Raw genomic sequence first — 19,361 nt, 5'->3', positions numbered from 1 at the left:
AGGCAATCCACATTCACTCCCTTAACTTCAGCTATTCAATTACAACTATAGGCTGATGATTCCCATGTTTAGAACATCAGCTTGGATCTGCCTTCTGAGCATCAGATCCATATATTCAAGTGTCTATTGGACATCTTCCCTTGGGTGTCTTCCAAGAACCTCAAACACAATAGAAATCACCATCTTCCCCTTGTAGTAATACTCCTTCTCCTCTGTTCCTTATCTTCTTAAATGGCTCCACCACCAATCTGGTTGCCTAATTCAGAAGTCCGGTATGAACTGTGACTGCTCCCTTGCCCCCTTCCACACATTCAGACAATCAACAGGAATTGGAAGATTTTACCTCCTAAATTTCTCTCATTTCCACGTTCTCCATCTCATACTTGCAACTCCAGTCCAGAAGATAATCATCTCCCTCTGGGTTACTCCAAAAACCTCCTAAATCTTCTCTCCATGCTCTCTTCCTTTCTATCCTTCCCATTACAGATAGAGTTATTGTCTTAGTCTGTTTGCATTGCTATAAAGAGATACCTGAGCCTGGGTAATTTATAAAGAAAAAAGATTTATTTGTCTCACAGTTCTGCAGGCTGTATAAGCAGCATGGTGCTGGCATCTGCTTCTGGCAAGGACTTCAGGAAGCTTCTATTCATGGCAGAAAGCGAAGGGGAGGAGGCATCCCATGGCATGAAAGAAAGAAAGAAAGGGGTTCCAGGCTCTTTTAGACAACCAGATCTTCCAGGAACTCACAGAGCAATAACTCATTCATTACTACAGGGATGACACCAAGCCATTCATGCGGGATCCACCCCCATGACTCAAACACCTCTCATTAGGCCCCATCTCCAAACTAGGGATGGAATTTCTTTTTTTTTTTTCTCTCCATTGCACTTTTATTTGAATGTAATATTTGGGATAATTATCCAAAAGGGCCAATATTTCCCAATTTAATCTGAGGTCATAATAAAACAAGCAACAAAACAGCGTTTGGGATTTCAGTTTCTCACCCTTATCAAGACTCACTGCCTCCCATCATCAATATTTATTGAGCATTTACAGTGTACTAGGTGCAATAGAACATACAGAAAACATTGTCCCTGCTCTTGAGGAGCTTACATTCTGAAATAAAAAATACACCTCTTTTAAAATGGCATTTTTGACCCCCCACCTCCCTCCCAGACGGGGCGGCTGGCCGGGCGGGGGCTGACCCCCCACCTCCCTCCCGGACGGGGTGGCTGCGGGGCAGAGGGGCTCCTCACTTCTCAGACGGGGCGGCCGGGCAGAGACGCTCCTCACCTCCCAGATGGGGTCGCGGCCGGGCAGAGGCGCTCCTCACATCCCAGAGGGGGCGGCGGGGCAGAGGCGCTCCCCACATCTCAGACGATGGGCTGCCGGGCAGAGACGCTCCTCACTTCCTAGATGGGATGGTGGCCGGGCAGAGACGCTCCTCACTTCCCAGACTGGGCAGCCGGGCAGAGGGGCTCCTCACATCCCAGACGATGGGCAGCCAGGCAGAGACACTCCTCACTTCCCAGAGGGGGTGGCGGCCGGGCAGAGGCTGTAATCTCGGCACTTTGGGAGGCCAAGGCAGGCGGCTGGGAGGTGGAGGGTGTAGCGAGCCGAGATCACGCCGCTGCACTCCAGCCTGGGCAACATTGAGCACTGAGTGAACCAGACTCTGTCTGCAATCCCGGCACCTCGGGAGGCTGAGGCTGGCGGATCACTCGCGGTTAGGAGCTGGAGACCAGCCCAGCCAGCACGGCGAAACCCTGTCTCCACCAAAAAAATACGAAAACCAGTCAGGTGTGGTGGCGCGCACCTGCAATCGCAGGCACTCGGCAGGCTGAGGCAGGAGAATCAGGCAGGGAGGTTGCAGTGAGCCGAGATGGCAGCAGTACAGTCCAGCTTTGGCTCGGCATCAGAGGGAGACCGTGGAAAGAGAGGGAGAGGGAGACTGTGGGGAGACGAGGGAGGGGGAGGGGGAGGGGGAGGGGGAGAGCAGCCCCATCATTATTTAGAGAATAGAGGAAGAGAAAGAGGAAGGATTAAAGGCAGACAATGACAGACCATTCAGGATAGGTAGGGTTTTAAAGGGAGATAAACACAGTATCATCAACTAAGGAGAGATTTGCTGCAGTAAATAGGATGAGGGAAATAGTCTGTGGGATGCAAGCAAAGGAAGCAGGGTGTCTTAGACATTGAGTGGAGCCAGACAGATCATGAGGCCTTTTTCCAAGTACATGGCCACCAAGTAGGAATGGTTGGTGACAGGACAGAAGGCTAAAAAAGGATGGTAATCTTGTGCACCTGACAGATAGAGAGAATAAAGGATCAAAATTGAAGGCAGGCTATAAGAGTATCAAGAAATTGTTAAAAACCATAAAGTTATTTGGAAGCACAAAACTTATAGTTAATGCTACCCAATGCCATGATGGGCCAAGAACACTGTGGCTTCCTAAGTTAGAAAATGCCATATACCAATATTTCAAATGGAACATATTACATTTTTTTCCAATCACTCTCCCCCTCTCCCACAAAAAAATAGGAACTCAGTTTTTTCAGGGTGGGGAGGAAGAGAGGGAATCATGGGACATGGAAACAGTAGTTATATTAGTAGTATTTTTGTTGTTATGATAAACTTTATGTTTAAACTTGGTAAAAGCCCATTAGCTGCCAACAGAGAATAAGGAATACATTTCAAAAAAATGTACAATTTCCTTTAGAGAAGTTTCAGAACCAAAAGACTAATTTACATGAAAAGCTGTAGAGAAAGTAGTTGAAAAGTCCATTCATAAAACGTTTATTCCACTTACATGAATTTAATACGTGTGTTCTTAACAATTATGCTTGGATTGTTCATGAAAATTTCATAAGACATTAAACAAAGCTAGCCATCATCTCAAGTTATTTCCCTGTTAACTATTTTTACAGCACATGCATGTTAGGCAAGTATCAAAAAAAAAAATCACAAAAGCAAAAAACCTAAAAAAAGTTAAATGCATGGGTTTTTGTTTCACTGCTGTGCTTGATATACATGAAGTAGTGAATACCAAGCAATTCATTTTTACTGCATCTTTACTTTTACATTTGTTCTTAGGTTGCCTAAAACATTTAAATACAAATAAAATGAGTGTAGCCAAAATAATGAATGCTAACAGCAGGTAACTTTATAAATAATGGAATGTGAACCATTTCTGCCCTTATACAGAGTAAAATGGGTCACAACTGTGTCTAAAAGAACACTTCTGCAGCTGTGGTCAAAGGCATGAGATTGAGTATTCCACAATTATACATGGTTTAACATGTGGTATCCATGGGGCATCTGTTTCTACCACAGCCTTGTAAGTGCTCCATACCTTAAAGTACCCACAATTACTACACCTGTGACTGGAACCAATGATCCCTTTTATTCCCCACCAGGACAAACCAATATGTAGGCAGTTTTCTTTGCTTAGACATGGAAGCAGTTTTAACACTGGCCCTTGTGAAGCCACAATATACCAAAAGTACTATGCCAAACATTTATAACTTGTATAAAAATTCCACGTCCCCATATTGAACACCTCAAGATGAAAACAGATAACTCCCTAAATGTTAACTTCCTCTCCTCCCCTAATATTAAACATAGAAACCATATGGGAAATACAGAAATTCAAATAGAAGTAACATAAACCTGTCATAAGTCATAAACAAAAAACTATTTGTGGGACAGCATGGATGACAAATGGTCTACTGTGTAAATTTTAGAATGAGGCAGACAAAAGCTGGAAGGCCGGTTAATTTTCCACTCCTTCTCCTGCTTCACCTTCGTTTACTTGGGTATCTGATGTCCACAGTGTCAAGTTGTCCCTCAGTAATTGCATTATTAGCGTGCTGTCTTTGTATGACTCTTCACTTAATGTATCAAGTTCAGCAATGGCTTCATCAAAAGCTGTCTTTGCAAGAGAGCAGGCTTTCTCTGGGGAGTTCAGAATCTCATAATAGAACACACAGAAGTTAAGGGCCAGACCCAGTCTGATAGGATGTGTTGGTTGCATTTCCTTTTTGCTGATTTCAAAAGCTTCTTGGTACACTTGTTGTGACTGATCCACAATCCCTTTCTTGTCATCCCCAGCGGCAACCTCAGCCAAGTAACGGTAGTAATCTCCTTTCATTTTCAAATAGAAGACTTTGCTCTCTGCTTGTGAAGCACTGGGGATCAAGAACTTTTCCAAAAGAGACAGTACATCATTGCAGATATCTCTTAGCTCCGTCTCAATTTTCTCTCTGTATTCGCGAGCCATCTGCTGTTTTTTCTCAGCTCCTTCCGTCTTTTGTTCTATACTTGAGACGACCCTCCAAGGTGACCTATGGGCTCCTACAACATTTTTATAAGCAACTGAGAGGAGATTCCTTTCCTCATTGGATAATTCAGCTCCTTGCTCAGTTACAGACTTCATGCAGGCTGCCATGTCATCATATCGCTCAGCCTGCTCGGCCAGTTTGGCCTTCTGAACCAGCTCATTTTTATCCATGACTGGATGTTCTGTGTCCAGAGTGGGTGGTGGCGGTGGACAGATAGGGGCTCAGCAGTCTTTGGGCAGTGGCAAGGCTGAGACTCTGGGGGTGGAATTTCAACATGAGATTTGGAGGGGACAAATATCCGAACTATATCAGTTATTTTCCAAAATATACAAATCTGATCAAGCTAGTCCACTATTAAAATCCTTTAATGGCTTCTCATTACACTTGAGATAAAATTCAACCCCTTTACTACTAGATGCATAGTGTGCCCACCTGTTGAGTTCTTCAGCCTTTTTTCCTGTAAGTTCTTACGCTTTTTCTCAAGTCTAACACGACTACCATATTTCAGTAAATCTGAAATATCATCAACCATAAGATGCAACATTATTTTATGTGACATTAAGAAAAAACAATTCTGCCAATTAAAATGGTAAAATAACTTCATTGCAAGAGATGTCCAGTTTCAGAGATGCAAAAATGGGAGAAAATCTGGGTTTGGTACCAATGAAACAGTTCTTTTCTTAGCTCTGTGGAACCAGCTTGCATCATGTCTGGGCCTCCCCATGTGCTATTTCCTCTTCCTCCTTCCTCACACTCCCCCTCGTCCTCATAACATCCACCACATCCATCTTCAGCAAAATTAAACATTAGGTAAAATTGGTCCAGTGCACCCATTCTTCTTTTGTTCTCTTTTTTACTAAAATCGCATTTCCTTCCCCAACTGAGCTGAAGTTTGGAAGAGATGTTGGGGCTTGACTTTAGGCTTTGACAGGGCGTGGCCTTATTCTTTTTTTTTTTTTTTTTTTTTTTTGAGGCAGAGTTTCGCTCTGTCACCCAGGCTAGAGTGCACTGGCGCGATCTCGGCTCACTGCAAGCTCTGCCTCCAGGGTTCATACCATTCTCCTGCCTCAGCCTCCGGAGTAGCTGGGACTACAGGCGCCCGGACTGCGCCCGGCTAATTTTTTGTATTCTTTTTAGTAGAGACGGGGTTTCACCATGTTACCCAGGATGATCTCGATCTCCTGACCTCGTGATCCACCCGTCTCAGCCTCCCAAAGTGCTGGGATTACAGGTGTGAGCCACTGCGCCTGGTCGGCGTGTCGTTATTCTTAAAGCCTATCTGGGATCTCGGCTTGGTGCCAGATGCATTGAGAGGTAATGAAATTTCTCAGACAGGGCATTCCAGAATGCCCCAGCACTGCTAACCCTCTGCTATTGGCATCACCTTCAATCCTGAAGAAGTTGCTGTCTGGTAAGTAGACAGTAGCTTCTACCATGGGGAGCTGCGTCCTGTGCACATACCATCCAGCCATGCCACGTATTCCCAGAAGGCACCCTCCTGAACTCCCAAGGGCCCCATCTGCACAGCTCCCTCCTTTCTGATGCCTCTTCACCCAGATTCCAAACATTTCAGCTGATCCAACTTCTAGTTTCTGATCTTTGTCTCCTCAGTTCAGCAAGGTCACTGTGCTCTACTTGGAGTCTGGCTCTCTGTGTCATCCCCAGGCAGAGAGTTGGATGACTGCGGCTCACTTGTGAAATTTCCCTTCTCTTGCTGCTAGTATAATGAACTCTTCTGACCTATGTATCACCCAGCTTCAAAATCATCAACATTTGGCCAGTCTTCTTCAATCTATATCACTAGATCTAGATTACTACCTCTAATCTAGACACTATCTCTGCTGTCTAATCTAAATCACTGTGCAAATTACTTAGAGCAAATCCTAGACAGGTCATTTCACTTATAAATATTTCAGCATGCATCTCTAAACAGTAAGAATTATTTAACAAAACCCCATAAAACACTATTTTACACAACATAATAACAATATTTTCTTAATATCATTATATATATGGTAATGTTCAAATTTCTCCAGTTCTTTCATAAACTCTTTATAGTTTTTTCAAATAGTGATCCAAGTAAGGTCCCATACATTGCCATTGGTTGCTGTTTCCTAAGACTTTTAAAAATCTTTGGGTTGTTTCTTTCTCCTCCTTACAAATTACTTATGGAGGAAATCAGTCTGGATTTTCCTAACTGCAGCCCTGTTGTATTATTTAACATGTTCCTCTGTCCCCTGTGTTTGTTCTGATAGACTAGCAGCTCTAGCTAGAACTTGATTAGATTCATGCTGGAATATTTTGGTAAAACTACTTGCCCCTCTTTTTGTGATGATCATTGCCTAGACCCATTATTTCAGTAGGGATTGTGACATGGTAATATAGAATGATAGATCAAACCATTTATTAAGTGGATTACTTGTATAAAGAGAAATTGCTTCCATTTTTCCCTTTATTTACCATAATTTTTCCCTTCCTTCCTCTTTCTTTTTCTTTCTTTCTTTCTCTCTCTCTCTCTTTCTTTCTTTCCTTTCTTTCTTCTTTTTCAAGGCAAGGTCTTGCTCTTTTGCCCAGGCTGAAAGGCAGTGGTGTGATCATGGCTTACTGCAGCCTCAACCTCCCAGGCTCAAGCTATCCCCCCTGCTTCAGCCTCCCAAATAGCTGGTACAGCAGGTGAGCCTCACCACACCCAGCTATTTATTTTATTTTTTTTAGTTTTTTAGGAATGGGGTCTCACTACATTGCCCAGGCTGATCTCAAACTCCTGGCCTCAAATGATCCTCCTGTCTCATACTCCCAAAGTGCTGGGTTTACAAGTATGAGTCACTGCACCCAGCCCCAATTTTCAAAACAATCATTTGGTTATCTAATAGCCTCAAAAGTGAGCCAATAAAGGTTTTCTTTCTATTATGAACTAATGGACTTAAACATATTTAAAGTGATTCACTATATTGTCGATACTATTCTTATTGATCCCCAACTTTTCCCATTTTTAGTCACTGTGAGCCCTTGTAAGTTGAATCCTGAGTTCTTTTGACACGATTCTAGTTAAGTGGTTGTTTTGTTTGAGACAGGGTCTCACTCTTGCCCAGGCTGGAGTGCATTGGTACAATAGCTCACAGCAGCCTTGAATTCCTGGGCTCGTGCAATCCTCTTACATAGCTGGAACTACAGGCATGAGCTGCCATGCCCACTATTCTTTTTTTTTTTTTTTAATTTTGTAGACATGGGGTCTTTCTCTGTTGCCCAGGCTGGTTTCACACTTCTGACCTCAAGCAATCTGCCCTCCTCAGCCTGTAACCCTTAAAGCACTGGGATCACAGGCATGAGCCACCCCAACTGGCCTTAGGTAAGTGTTTGATAGCTACCTTGCTTTCTGGTAAGAAGCCTAGATGACCCAGGCTCATCTTATACATTTCCCATCCCAGATCTGGAGAAACCCATTTCTTCAAGGAGCCCTGGTTCGTTTCATGGGGAAATATTTAGAGATCACAAACTGCTCACTGTCCCTGGCTTGCTCCTTGATTTAAGGTCTTTTCATGGACAGAGTTGGGAAATAATTTTTAAAGATAAAACATAAAATGTGTTTTATATTATTACATACTAGTATTTCCAACTCAAATGGAAAATTGTAAGGTTTTTAAATTAACTTTTTGAAATCTTACATCAGTTTCTTCTTTCTTATGGAAAAACCCATACTGCAAGTCCCAGTTCCCAATGATACTAACATAATTACTTATTTACCAAAAGTAAAAGATAGTGAAAACAGTTTAATTTTTTCTTCTTTTACAGTTCTTTTTGTCCGAGGTAACAGCCAATTATGGATATACAGTGGAATTACCATGTTTTTAAATTACTTAAAATTCCTACTCTCTGTGTGGTCATGCCACTAACATGATGTAGAATTGGGTTCACTGTCTCATTTTGCTTTTGGTTGTTTGGGGATTGCTTTTTGAAATTTAACTTTGTTTTAAAATTCTGTGAAATGTTTCCATAGTTTCAAAGGCAAATCTACAAAAGAAAGTTTATTTGGAGAAATCTCCTTTTTATTAGAAGACTATCAAGGTAGGCTTCATTTCTTTTCATAATTTGATAGTACCCCATTATGTGGTTGTACTATAGTTTATTTAACCAGTACCCTACTGATGGATATTTGGATTATTTCCATCTTTTGCTCTTACAAACAGTGCTGTGATGAATATCCTTCCACTTCTATTTTGCTTATTTTTGCCAGTATATCTTTGGGATTGATTCCTAGAAATAAAATGGCTGGGTCCAAGTGTAAATGTATATTTTTGGTAGGTATTGCCAAATTGCCTTGGATAGGGGCTATGCCATTGTGTATTCTGATTAGCAATGTATAAGAGCATCTATTTCTCTATAATCTGACCAATGGAGTATGTTAGCAAACTTTTGAACTTTTGGCAATCTCATAGGTAAGAAATAATATCTCTATGAAGTTTTAATTTGCTAAATGTAATTTTCTTTTTACCACTGAAATTAGAATAAAGAGGTATAAATTGTTTTATTTTGATAATTTTCTCTTTAATTTAGCATGACAATCATCATAGGTATACAAGCTACATCCAGGCTTGATTAGCCTGTGGCTACAACCCATTACCTTTTTTTTTTTTTTTTTTTTAATCACAGGGTCTTGCTCTGTTGCCCACACTGGAATGCAGTGTTGTCATTATGGCTTACTGCAGTCTTGACTCCTGGACTCAAGTGATTCTCCCACTTCAGCCTCCCGAGTAGCCAGGACAACAGGCACAAACCACCACTCCTGGCTAATTTTTTATTTCTTTGTACAGATGGGGGTCTCACTATGTTGTCCAGGTGAGAACTCCTGAGCTAAAGTGATCCTCCCACCTTAGTCTCCCAAAGTGCTGGGATTATGGGGGTAAGCCACCTCTATGGGCTAACTTTTAATGCCCAAACTACAGTAGACATGCCTGAAAAGGAACATAGCCATACTTATGTCTCCTAGTTATTTTGGGAAGTCTCCAAAAACTGGAAGCTCAGTCAGCCTGTTTCCTGTTTCTGATCCTTATCCAGTATCTCATAAAGAATTTCATAAACAGGTCCTTCCTTGGGTGGTTCAAATCCCATCTAAGGGGCTAGAAGGAGATCTGAGACCGTCTTGCACTCTATCAAACAAAACATGGGTATCCATGAAGCAAGCAGACACAGGAACATGATACATCACACTGGCATCTTAGCTGCACTCACAGCATCCCCTGAGCACTGAATGTCCTGCTGCACTGGCACTGCCAGTGGTCTCGCTAGCACACGGGTGTGCATTTACAATCAGCTGACTGTAGGACATGATTGAAAATGACTTAAAAGTCGCAAGTCTGTAGTCCCAGCTACTTGGGATACTCAGCAGGCTGAGGCGAGAGGATCCCTTGAGCCCCAGGAGTTCGAGCTCAGCCTGGACAACATAGAGAGACTTTGTCTCTAAAAAGGAAAAAAAAAAAAAAAACAGACAAAGAAAATGACCTTAAACCAGTGTTTTATTTTTTTAACTTTTATTGTAAGTTCTGAGGTACACATGGAGGTTTGTTTTATAGGTAAACTTGAGTCATGGCAGTTTGTTGTACAGATTATTTTGTCACCCAGCTATTAAGCCTAGTGCCCATTAGTTATTTTTCCTGATCCTCTCCCTCCTTCCACCCTCTGCCCTCCAACAGGCCCCAGTGTCTGTTGTTCCTCTCTATGTGTCCATGTATTCTCATTATTTAGCTCCCACTTATAAGTGAGAACATGTGATATTTGGTTTTCTGTTCCTGCATTAGTTTGTTAAGGTCGGGAGGTGGCCTCCAACTGTATCCATTTCCTGCCAAGTATATGATCTCATTCCTTTTGATGTCTGCATAGTATTCCATGGTGTACATGTACCATTTTCTTTATCCAGTCTACAATTGATAGGCATTTAGGTTGATTCCATGTCTTGGCTAGTGTGAATAGTGTGCAGTGAACATACGTGTGCATGTGTCTTTATGATAGAACGATTGTATGCCTTTGGGTATATCCCCAGTAATGGGAATGCTGGGTCCACTGGTAGTTCTGAGTTATTTGAGGAATCGCCATGCTGCTGTCCGCAATAACTGAACTAATTTACACTCCCACCAACAGTGTATAAGTGTTTCTTTTTTCCACAACCTCATCAGCATCTGTTATTTTTTGGCTTTTCAGTGATATCCATTCTGACTGGTGTGAGATGGTATTTCATGGTGATTTTGTTAAATCAGTTTAACAGGCAAAATAATGGAGAAAGTGGACAAAATTACTTGAAAATACATTTTAATAGAAAATCATCCTGGAGTGTAAATGTTAGCAATACAAATACTAAGGATTTGAAAGATTCATTTTTAATGAGTATTCTTTTAGAGATTTACTTGGAAACAAAAATCAAATTAAAAATTCATGGAAGGTTCATGCCTGTAATCCCAGAGCTTTGGGAAGCCAAGGTAGGCAGATCGCTTGAACCCAGGAGTTTGAGACCAGCCTAGGCAACATGGTGAAAACCTGTCTCTACAAAAATACAAAAAAAAAGTAGTTGGACTTGGAAGTGTGTGCCTGTCGTTTCAGTTACTCAGGAGGCTGAGATGGGAGGATCACCTGAGCCCAGGAGGTCAAGGCTGCAGTGACCAGAGATCACACCACTGCATGCCAGCCTGGGCAGAGAGTAAGACCCTGTCTCAAATAAAAAAAGATGCACTAATGACCATCAAAAGCTGCTTCATAACACTTCAGATGCCTCCAATGAGTCTAAGAGCTGTGGAATTGGGGAAGGCGGGACTCCCCAGCAGTGCAATACCTAAGACTGTGAAATCAATCAAGCAGCCGTGTTTATATAGTAAAAGGTAGAAAATAGATTATTTTAATTGCTAATTGTTCTTGAGACCTTTACCAAGATATATTTTTAAATGTGGCCTAAATGCTTCCCTCGACAGGCATAGTGAAGGAATTACAGTTTATTCAGAGGCTGACATGCTGCTGATTGAAGTACAAAGAAGAGTAATCAAGGTGGTGGGTTTTTTTCATATGGCTTTTAACATTTACAAAGAAAATGATTTCAAGGGGTACATGCTAGAAAGAAACAAGTCTATAAACAGTTACCAATCAGCCAAATACACCAATTGCTAGGAATATTCCCTCCACCCTCATCTCTTACCAACTCCCATACCCCGTAATCAGCATCTAAATGCCGCATGCATTATTCTTTTGTTCATAACTCTGAGGGAAGGGAATGAAGAGTCAGACTGTGTTCAGAGACCCCAGAACCACATCTTAGATAACTTTACAGACACAAATCTACCATGATAGTGTTGGGGAGGCAGCCACGCGGGATGCTTCCATTTAGGATAAAATGAGCAGAGACCAAGAAGCAGAAGGCTGCACAGACCAAGCCTTGCACTGGCTCTGCTGTGGAGGCTGGCCTCCTGTCCTCCTTCGGAACTAGACTCAAAGGGGCCTCAGACAGTGAGTTTTAATTGGAGAAAAGGCTAGAGACTGTGAGGGGAGGAAATAAGACATACGTACAAAGCAAGCCTGTGTGGACTACCCATTCTTATAGAATTCCTCACTCCTGGGTGTCTTGGGAAAAAGACCTTTTCCTGGAGTCCCAAAGTCCCCTTGGTGTCTCATGGAACACCTTGTGGTATCAGTGGGTTAATAGACTTGAGAATCTCTGAGTCACTGGCCATGTCAGGTGTTCAAATCCTTCTTGCATCATGGGGAACGGATCATGCTCTTAAGGCCCATGCAGAGGCAGAGTCCAGCCGTGATGACCCTGGAGACCCATCTTGAGATATTCTTAGACAGGCTTCTTAAAATCCCACAGACTGATGGTGGGTTCTAACATGCCTGTGAATTATAGGAAGAACATCTTACAGAACCATCAGTTAGCCTATAGGCTGAGGTAGGCACTTTTAAATTTTATGTTGTTTAATTTTTTATTTTTTAAGAGTCTTGCTATGTTGCCCAGGCTGGACTTGAACTCCCAGGCTCAAGTGATCCTCCTGCTTTGCAGTCTCATGAGTAGCTGGGATTACAGATGTGAGCCACCATTCCCAGCGTAGGTCTGCAGCTTTTTAAGTGCCTACTGGGTCAAATTTTAAACTTAGTTTTAAAGCCAAGCATAACTCTGTGACTCAGGACAAGAAAAGCAGTGGTGCCCCCTTGGCTTCACTATTTCATTTTTTTATCCTGATTAACTTTTTCCAAATTTAATCTCTGTCATTCCCAATGGGATGTCATACATCTGGTTTACTCTCTTGGCTGAGGTGGCATAGTTTTAGGGGTTTCCACTTCATCCTTCTTATCACGGTTGTCCTTACTCCACAGTCAGGTAAACCATGTGAGATCTCCCCATCTAGGAAGTCTATCCATCCCAATAATGTCCTCAGGGACCAGCAAAATGACCACAGGGTGAGTCCCATGAACTCAATGGCTCTCTTGTGGGATGAATCTGGAGGAGGTTCATGTGCCTCTGTGCACCTGCACTAGGACAGAGGGGCCATGATGCTTTTTAGGTTCCACTTGTAAGAGCAATGACTAACACCCTTCCAGAGGACTATGCTCCTCAGAAAACAACTGCAAAACCTGGACTCAATACAAAAGCAACTCTGAAGTACTGAGTGAACAGAAGCAGACAGTCTCTAGTGAAAAGTGTGAGCTGGCATGAAGAAAGGATGATGGGGAGCCGAACAAATTGGTTCTCATCTGTCCAGACTTTAGCCTGAGGCTAAGTGAATTCCATGTGGTGCACACAGTGGAAGTGGGGGTGCAAACATGGAAAAAACCTGCAGCATTTGTGGTCTGAGAAGCCAGAAAAGTGAAGCCAAGAAATTGTGAACACTGAAAAGAGAGGGGGAAAGTTTACAAGGGAAAGGCAAGAGAGGGGATCCCCACATTTTGTGTGTCCACGTTTCTGACTGACTCCTGAACTATGTACCATGGAACAGACAAGCCTTCACCAGACGCCAGAACTGCCAGTGCCTCAATCATGGACTTTCCAGCCTCCAGAACAGTGAGAAAATACATTTTTTGTTCTTTATAAGTTCCTCAGTCTTCGTTATTTTGTTATAGCAGCACAACAACAAAAGACAAAAGCCAGAGACAGCACGCAAAACTTGTAAGCAGCAAGAGGAAAATGACAGATTGTACTGGGGAGCAACAATCCTAGTAACATCCAAATTTTCTTCAAAAATCATGGAAGGCAGAAGAGAGTGGAGCAAAAACCTGTCAACCCAAGATTCTATAACCAATGAAAATAACATTCAAGAATAGGCCAGGCATGGTGGCTCATGCCTGTAATCCTAGGACTTTGGGAGGCCAAGGCAGATGGATCGCCTGAACCCAGGAGTTTGAGACCAACCGGAGCAACATAGAAAGATCTCATATCTACAAAAAATAGAAAATGTAGCCACGTGTGGTGGTGCATACCTGTAGTCCCAGCTACTTGCGAGGCTGAAGTGGGAGAGGATCACTTGAGTTTGGGAGATTGAGGCTGCAATGAGCTGTGATCACACCAGCGCACTCCAGCCTGGGTGACAGAGTAAGACCCTGTCTCAAAAAAAAGACGAACCAACAGACATTTTCATTTAAAAGAAAAGTTACAGAATTAGTTACCAGCAAACCTGCACTGTAAGAAATACTAAAGAAAGTCATTCAGTCTGGAGAAAAACCATATAGAAACTTGGATTCTCTGAAAATAATAAAAAGCATGAGTAATGGCAAGTACCTGGCTAAACACAAGTTTTTTTTTTCTTTTTGCCTTTTACCTCTTAATTACTTTAATAAACCACATTTTAAAAATTATAACATGGTCTTGTGGGGTTTGTAATGTTATAAATGACTACATATAAAAACCATAAAATAGAAGGGAACATGGACTAATAGGATTGCAAGATTTCTATATTTTATGTGAAGTAGTGAAGTAATCATTATAAGCACCCAGTGAAAAGTTAAGTGTGTGTGTGTGTGTGTGTATTCCTTCCACAACCACTAAAAAAAATTAAGAAGTCTAGCTAAATGAAAACAGGAAAATTAAAAAGGAATTCTGAAAAATATTCAAAGAATTCAAAAAGAAAAATCACAAAAGAAGGAACAAAGGCAAAACAACAGAAGAGACAAAAATAAAAAATAAGACAGATCCCAAATGCAAGCATATGAATGATTGCAGTAAGTGTTGATGAACTAAACAATGCAATTAAAAGGCAGAGATTGTCAAAATGGACCAAAAAAAAAAAAACAAGACCCAACTATATGTTTATTAGAGAAGAACAAGCAAATATATTGACAAATATGTTGAAAGAAAATGGGTGGAAAATGCACCATGCAAACAGTAGACATCAAAAGGCTAGACTGGCTATACTGATATCAGACAAAATATACTTAAGCCAAAATGTACACTGCGTATTTTTAAGTGGAGAATTTTATATTATATGAAATTTTATGTTATGTCAATTATATCACAATAAGAAATGTATTATCATATAATTTCATTACTCCATAATGATAAAAGTCTTATTGTCAAGGACAACACAACAGTCGAAATTTGTATGCACCCAATATATGAAGCAAAACTACATGAAGCAAGTAACTGACAGAATGAAAGTGCAGAAGAGATAGTTCCACAAACATCACTGCAAGTATTAACATCTCTACCTAGTAGCTACTAGAACAATTGGACCAGAAAATGAGTAAAGACATGGAAGTTTTGAACAATATTATCAACCAACTTGACTTGATATTTATAGAACGCTTCACCAAAAATGGCAGAATACACATTATTTTCAAGTGCACCTGGTGTGTTTGTCAAGATAGGCCATATTTTGGGCCACAAAACACAACTCAATAAATTTGAATAGTTTAAAATCATGCAGGCTATGTTCTCTGTCCACAAAGGATTAAACTGGAATTCAATAATAATGAGATAACCAGGAAAATTTCAAATATCTGGACTTCAACATACTTCTGAATAATCACTAGATCAAAGAAGAGTCACAAGTAATATTAGAAAATATGTTGATAATATATCATATACATATGATAATGAAAGCATATCAAAATTTGTGGGATGTAGGGTAAAACAGAACATATAGGGAAATATGTAGCTTTAAATGCCTACATGGGAAAAGAAGCAAAGTCTAAAAATAAAGCTCAGTGATCTAAGCTTCCACCTTAAGAAATTACAAAAATAAGTCCAAGTTATGCTCAAAGTAAACAAAAGGAAGGAAAGGATAAAGGGTAAAAATCAATAAAATAGAAAAGATAAATGGCGTGAACCCGGGAGGCGGAGCTTGCAGTGAGCCGAGATCGTGCCACTGCACACCAGCCTGGGCGACAGAGCGAGTCTCCATCTCAAAAAAAAAAAAAAAAAAAAAAAAAGAAGTAGAGAAAAATCAATAAAACCAAAAGCCACGTTTTTGAACTAAATTCAGTAAAACCGACCAGCTGTAGCCAGACAAGTGAAGAAAACAGAGGAGACAAATCCCCACTATTAGGAATGAATGAAAGAAGGGGTTTTTCTACACGTCCTTCAGACATGAAAAGAATAATAAGGGCATACTGTGAACAATTCCATGCTGATAAGCTTGACAATCTAGATAAAATACTACTTAAAAAGCAAACTTTTTTTTTTTTGAGACGGAGTCTTGCTCTTGTCGCTCAGGCTGGAGTGTAGTGGCGCGATCTCGGCTCACCGCAAGCTCCGCCTCCCGGGTTCATGCCATTCTCCTGCCTCAGCCTCCCGAGTAGCTAGGATTACAGGCACCCGCCACCACGCCCGGCTAATTTTTTTGTATTTTTAGTAGAGACGGGTTTTCACTGTGTTAGCCAGGATGGTCTCGATCTCCAGACCTCGTGATCTGCCTGCCTCGGCCTCCCAAAGTGATGGGATTACAGGTGTGAGCCACCTTGCCCGGCTTAAAAAGCAAATTTACCAAAACTGCCTCAAGAAAATTTGGCAGCCCTATTTAAATTAATAATAAAAACTTTCCCACATAGAAAACTCCAGATCTAGATCACTTCACTGGGGAATTCCACCAGTTATTTAAGGAAGAAATGACGCCAATCTTACACCAACGTTTTCAAAATATAAAAGAGGAGGGAGCATTTCCCAGATCATTTTTTGGGGCTAACATTACCTTTATTATAAAATCAAATACATCACAAGATAATAGAACTACAGAGCAATATTACTCATGAGCATAGAAACAAAAAGTTCCTAACAAAATATAGCAAATAAGAACCAATAACACGTAAAAAGAATACTATCTGTCATATCCAAGTGGGGTTTATCTCAGAATGCAAGGTTGGCTTAACATCAGAAAATCAATCAATATAATCTACTCTATGAATAGAAAACAGAAAAACAACCATATAATTATTTAAATGGATGCAGAAAAAACATTTGATAAAAATCAACACTCTTTCATGACTAAGTCTCTCAACAACTAGGAATAGAAGTCTTCCTCATCCAATTAAGGTTATAAAAAAAATCTACAGCTAACATCAAACTCAATGGTGAAGATTTAATGTTTTCTACCTAAAATCACAAACAAAGCAAAGCAGGGATATCCACTCTCACTATTTGCATTTAAATTTGTATTGTAAGACCCAGATAGTGAATAAGGCAAGAAAAAGAAAAAGGCAAATTGGAAAGAAGAAGTAAAACTGTCCTATTTGCAGACATGATTTTGTATGTACAAAGCTCTAAGAAATCCAGAAAAAAGTTACAAGGATTAATATAGGTCAATTTAGTAAAGTTGCAGGATACATGTTCAAAACACAAAAATTAATTGTATTTCTATATATAGTGAAAGAATAGAAAATAAAAATGTAAATAACAATTCAATTTATGACAGTATTAAGAAAATTAAAATATTTTGGCATTAATTTAACAAAATATGTGCAAGACCTACATAGTAAAAACTACAAAATATTTAAAGAAAAACTAAAGCATACTTAAATAAACAGAGAAACATACCAGGCTGCTGGACTGGGACACTCAATATTTTTAAGATGCCAGTTCTCCCCAGATTGATATATCAATGCAATACCAATCAAAATTCCAGCAAGACTTTTTGTAGAAATTTCCAAGCAAATTCTAAAATTTATATGGAAATGCACATGTTTTGGTTATGTTTTTCCAATTGTGTTCTTTTTTCAAAATTGTTTTAGCATAAAACAACTAGCCAAGACTTGCTATAAACCTATAATTTCAATACAGTGTGGTATAAATGCCATAAGATTTTCAAGACTTGCTATAAACCTATAATAATTTCAAGACTTGCTATAAACCGATAATAATCAATACAGTGTGGTATAAATGCCATAGGAATAGATATATCAATGGAACAGAATAGAGAGTCCAGAAATAGACCCATGCTAATATGGAAATTAATTTTTTGAAAAATGTCAAGGAAATTCAAGGAAGTCTTCAGTAAACAGTGCTGGGATAATTGGCTATCTGTAGAGGAAAAAATTCTAATTCCCCAAATTAGAACTCTATACTCAGGGAAAATATTCCTCAGAATGAAAGGAGAGTAAATACGTTTTCTCACCAACAAAAACTGAAAAAAAATCATCACTAGGAAATATGAACTAATGGGAAAAATAAAAGAAGTTCGGCCAGGCACGGTGACTCACGCCTGTAATCCCAGCACTTTGGGAGTTCAAGGCGGGTGGATCACAAGCTCAGGAGTTCAAGACCAGCCTGGCCAAGATGGTGAAACCCCGTCTCTACTAAAAATACAAAAATTAGCTGAATGCGGTGGCAGGCGCCTGTAATCCCAGCTTCTCAGGAGGCTGTGCAGGAGAATCTTTTGAACTCGGGGGTGGCAGAAGTTGCAGTGAGCCGAGATCACACCACTGCACTCCAGCCTGGGCGACAGAGTGAGACTCCATCTCACAAAAAAAAAAAACAAAAAAAGAAAAACAAAAAGAAGTTCTTCAGGCAGAAGAAAAATAATCACACAGGGAAACACAGAATTGCAGGAAGAAATAAAAGAGCAACAAAAGAGGCAAATATGTAGGTAAATATAAATGAGTATCAACCACATATACTAAAAACATATTATTATATATTAGTATGTTATATATTATATATTAGTGTATATTTATTAGTATACATATTAGTGTATAATATATTTTATACTGATTCATTATATACTAATTATTAGTATATATTAGTACATATTTTAGTATATTATTATAATGGTTTGGGGGCTTTAAAATGTGTGTGAAATGAAGTACATGAGAATAGTAAAACAAAATGTGAGAGGATGTTAGTAAAGTGTTCTAAGGCTAACATTCCTGGAGAACTCAAAATAAGTAATAATTTACATATGATGGTAACAAGTAAGGAAGCATGTTGTAATTTCCATGGTTGCTACTAAAAGACATGTAAAATAATATATAACAAGTTCATAAAGAGAAAAATAGTATAAACAAGTTTCCTTTTTCCCCATAAAGTCACAAAGAGAATGATTTATATACTTTCAGTAACAAATGATTCAAGACTCTTGATTTGTGAAATACTTGAGTTGCTATTAGTCTTGGTATAACCAAATGCCTGCTACCATGTGAGCCAATTCTTATTTGTCATTTTTAATTTAGAGGTTTTTTGTTTTTTGGTTTTTGGATTTTTTTTTTTTTTTTTTTTTTTTTTTTTTTGAGATGGAGTTTTGCTCTTGTTGCCCAGGCTGGAGTGCAATGGTGTGATCTTGGCTCACTGCAACCTCCACCTCCTGGGTTCAAGCAATTCTCCTGCCTCAGCCTCCCAAGTAGCTGGGATTACAGGCATGTGCCACCATGCCCGGCTAACTTTGTATTTTTAGTAGAGATGGAGTTTCTCCATGTTTGTCAGGCTGGTCTCAAACTCCTGACCTCAGGTGATCCGCCTGCCTTGGCCTCCCAAAGTGCTGGGATTGCAGGTGTGAGCCACCACGCCTGGCTAGAGTTTTTTTTTATAAAAGAACATGTTCATTGACTTAGCCAAAAAGCAAACA

General features: G+C 40.1%; 1 protein-coding gene across 1 annotated transcript; it reads right to left on the bottom strand.

Moving 5' to 3' along the window:
• Positions 1-3,652: 3,652 nt before the first annotated feature.
• On the bottom strand, positions 3,653-4,582 carry LOC101130550 (14-3-3 protein zeta/delta-like). Its single transcript, XM_055352227.2, has one exon. It carries the CDS (start codon positions 4,509-4,511, stop codon positions 3,774-3,776), a length of 738 nt encoding a protein of 245 aa, XP_055208202.2. The 5' UTR covers positions 4,512-4,582; the 3' UTR covers positions 3,653-3,773.
• Between the last annotated feature and the right edge of the window lie 14,779 nt (positions 4,583-19,361).

This window comes from Gorilla gorilla, chromosome 8 (assembly GCF_029281585.2).
Source record: "Gorilla gorilla gorilla isolate KB3781 chromosome 8, NHGRI_mGorGor1-v2.1_pri, whole genome shotgun sequence".
Classification (NCBI taxonomy): domain Eukaryota; kingdom Metazoa; phylum Chordata; class Mammalia; order Primates; family Hominidae; genus Gorilla; species Gorilla gorilla.
This window is presented reverse-complemented; position numbering and strand designations above follow the sequence as displayed.

Excerpts from the sequence above, each read along its gene's own strand:
- LOC101130550 (XM_055352227.2), bottom strand. The coding sequence starts at position 4,511 with ATGGATAAAAATGAGCTGGTTCAGAAGGCCAAACTGGCCGAGCAGGCT.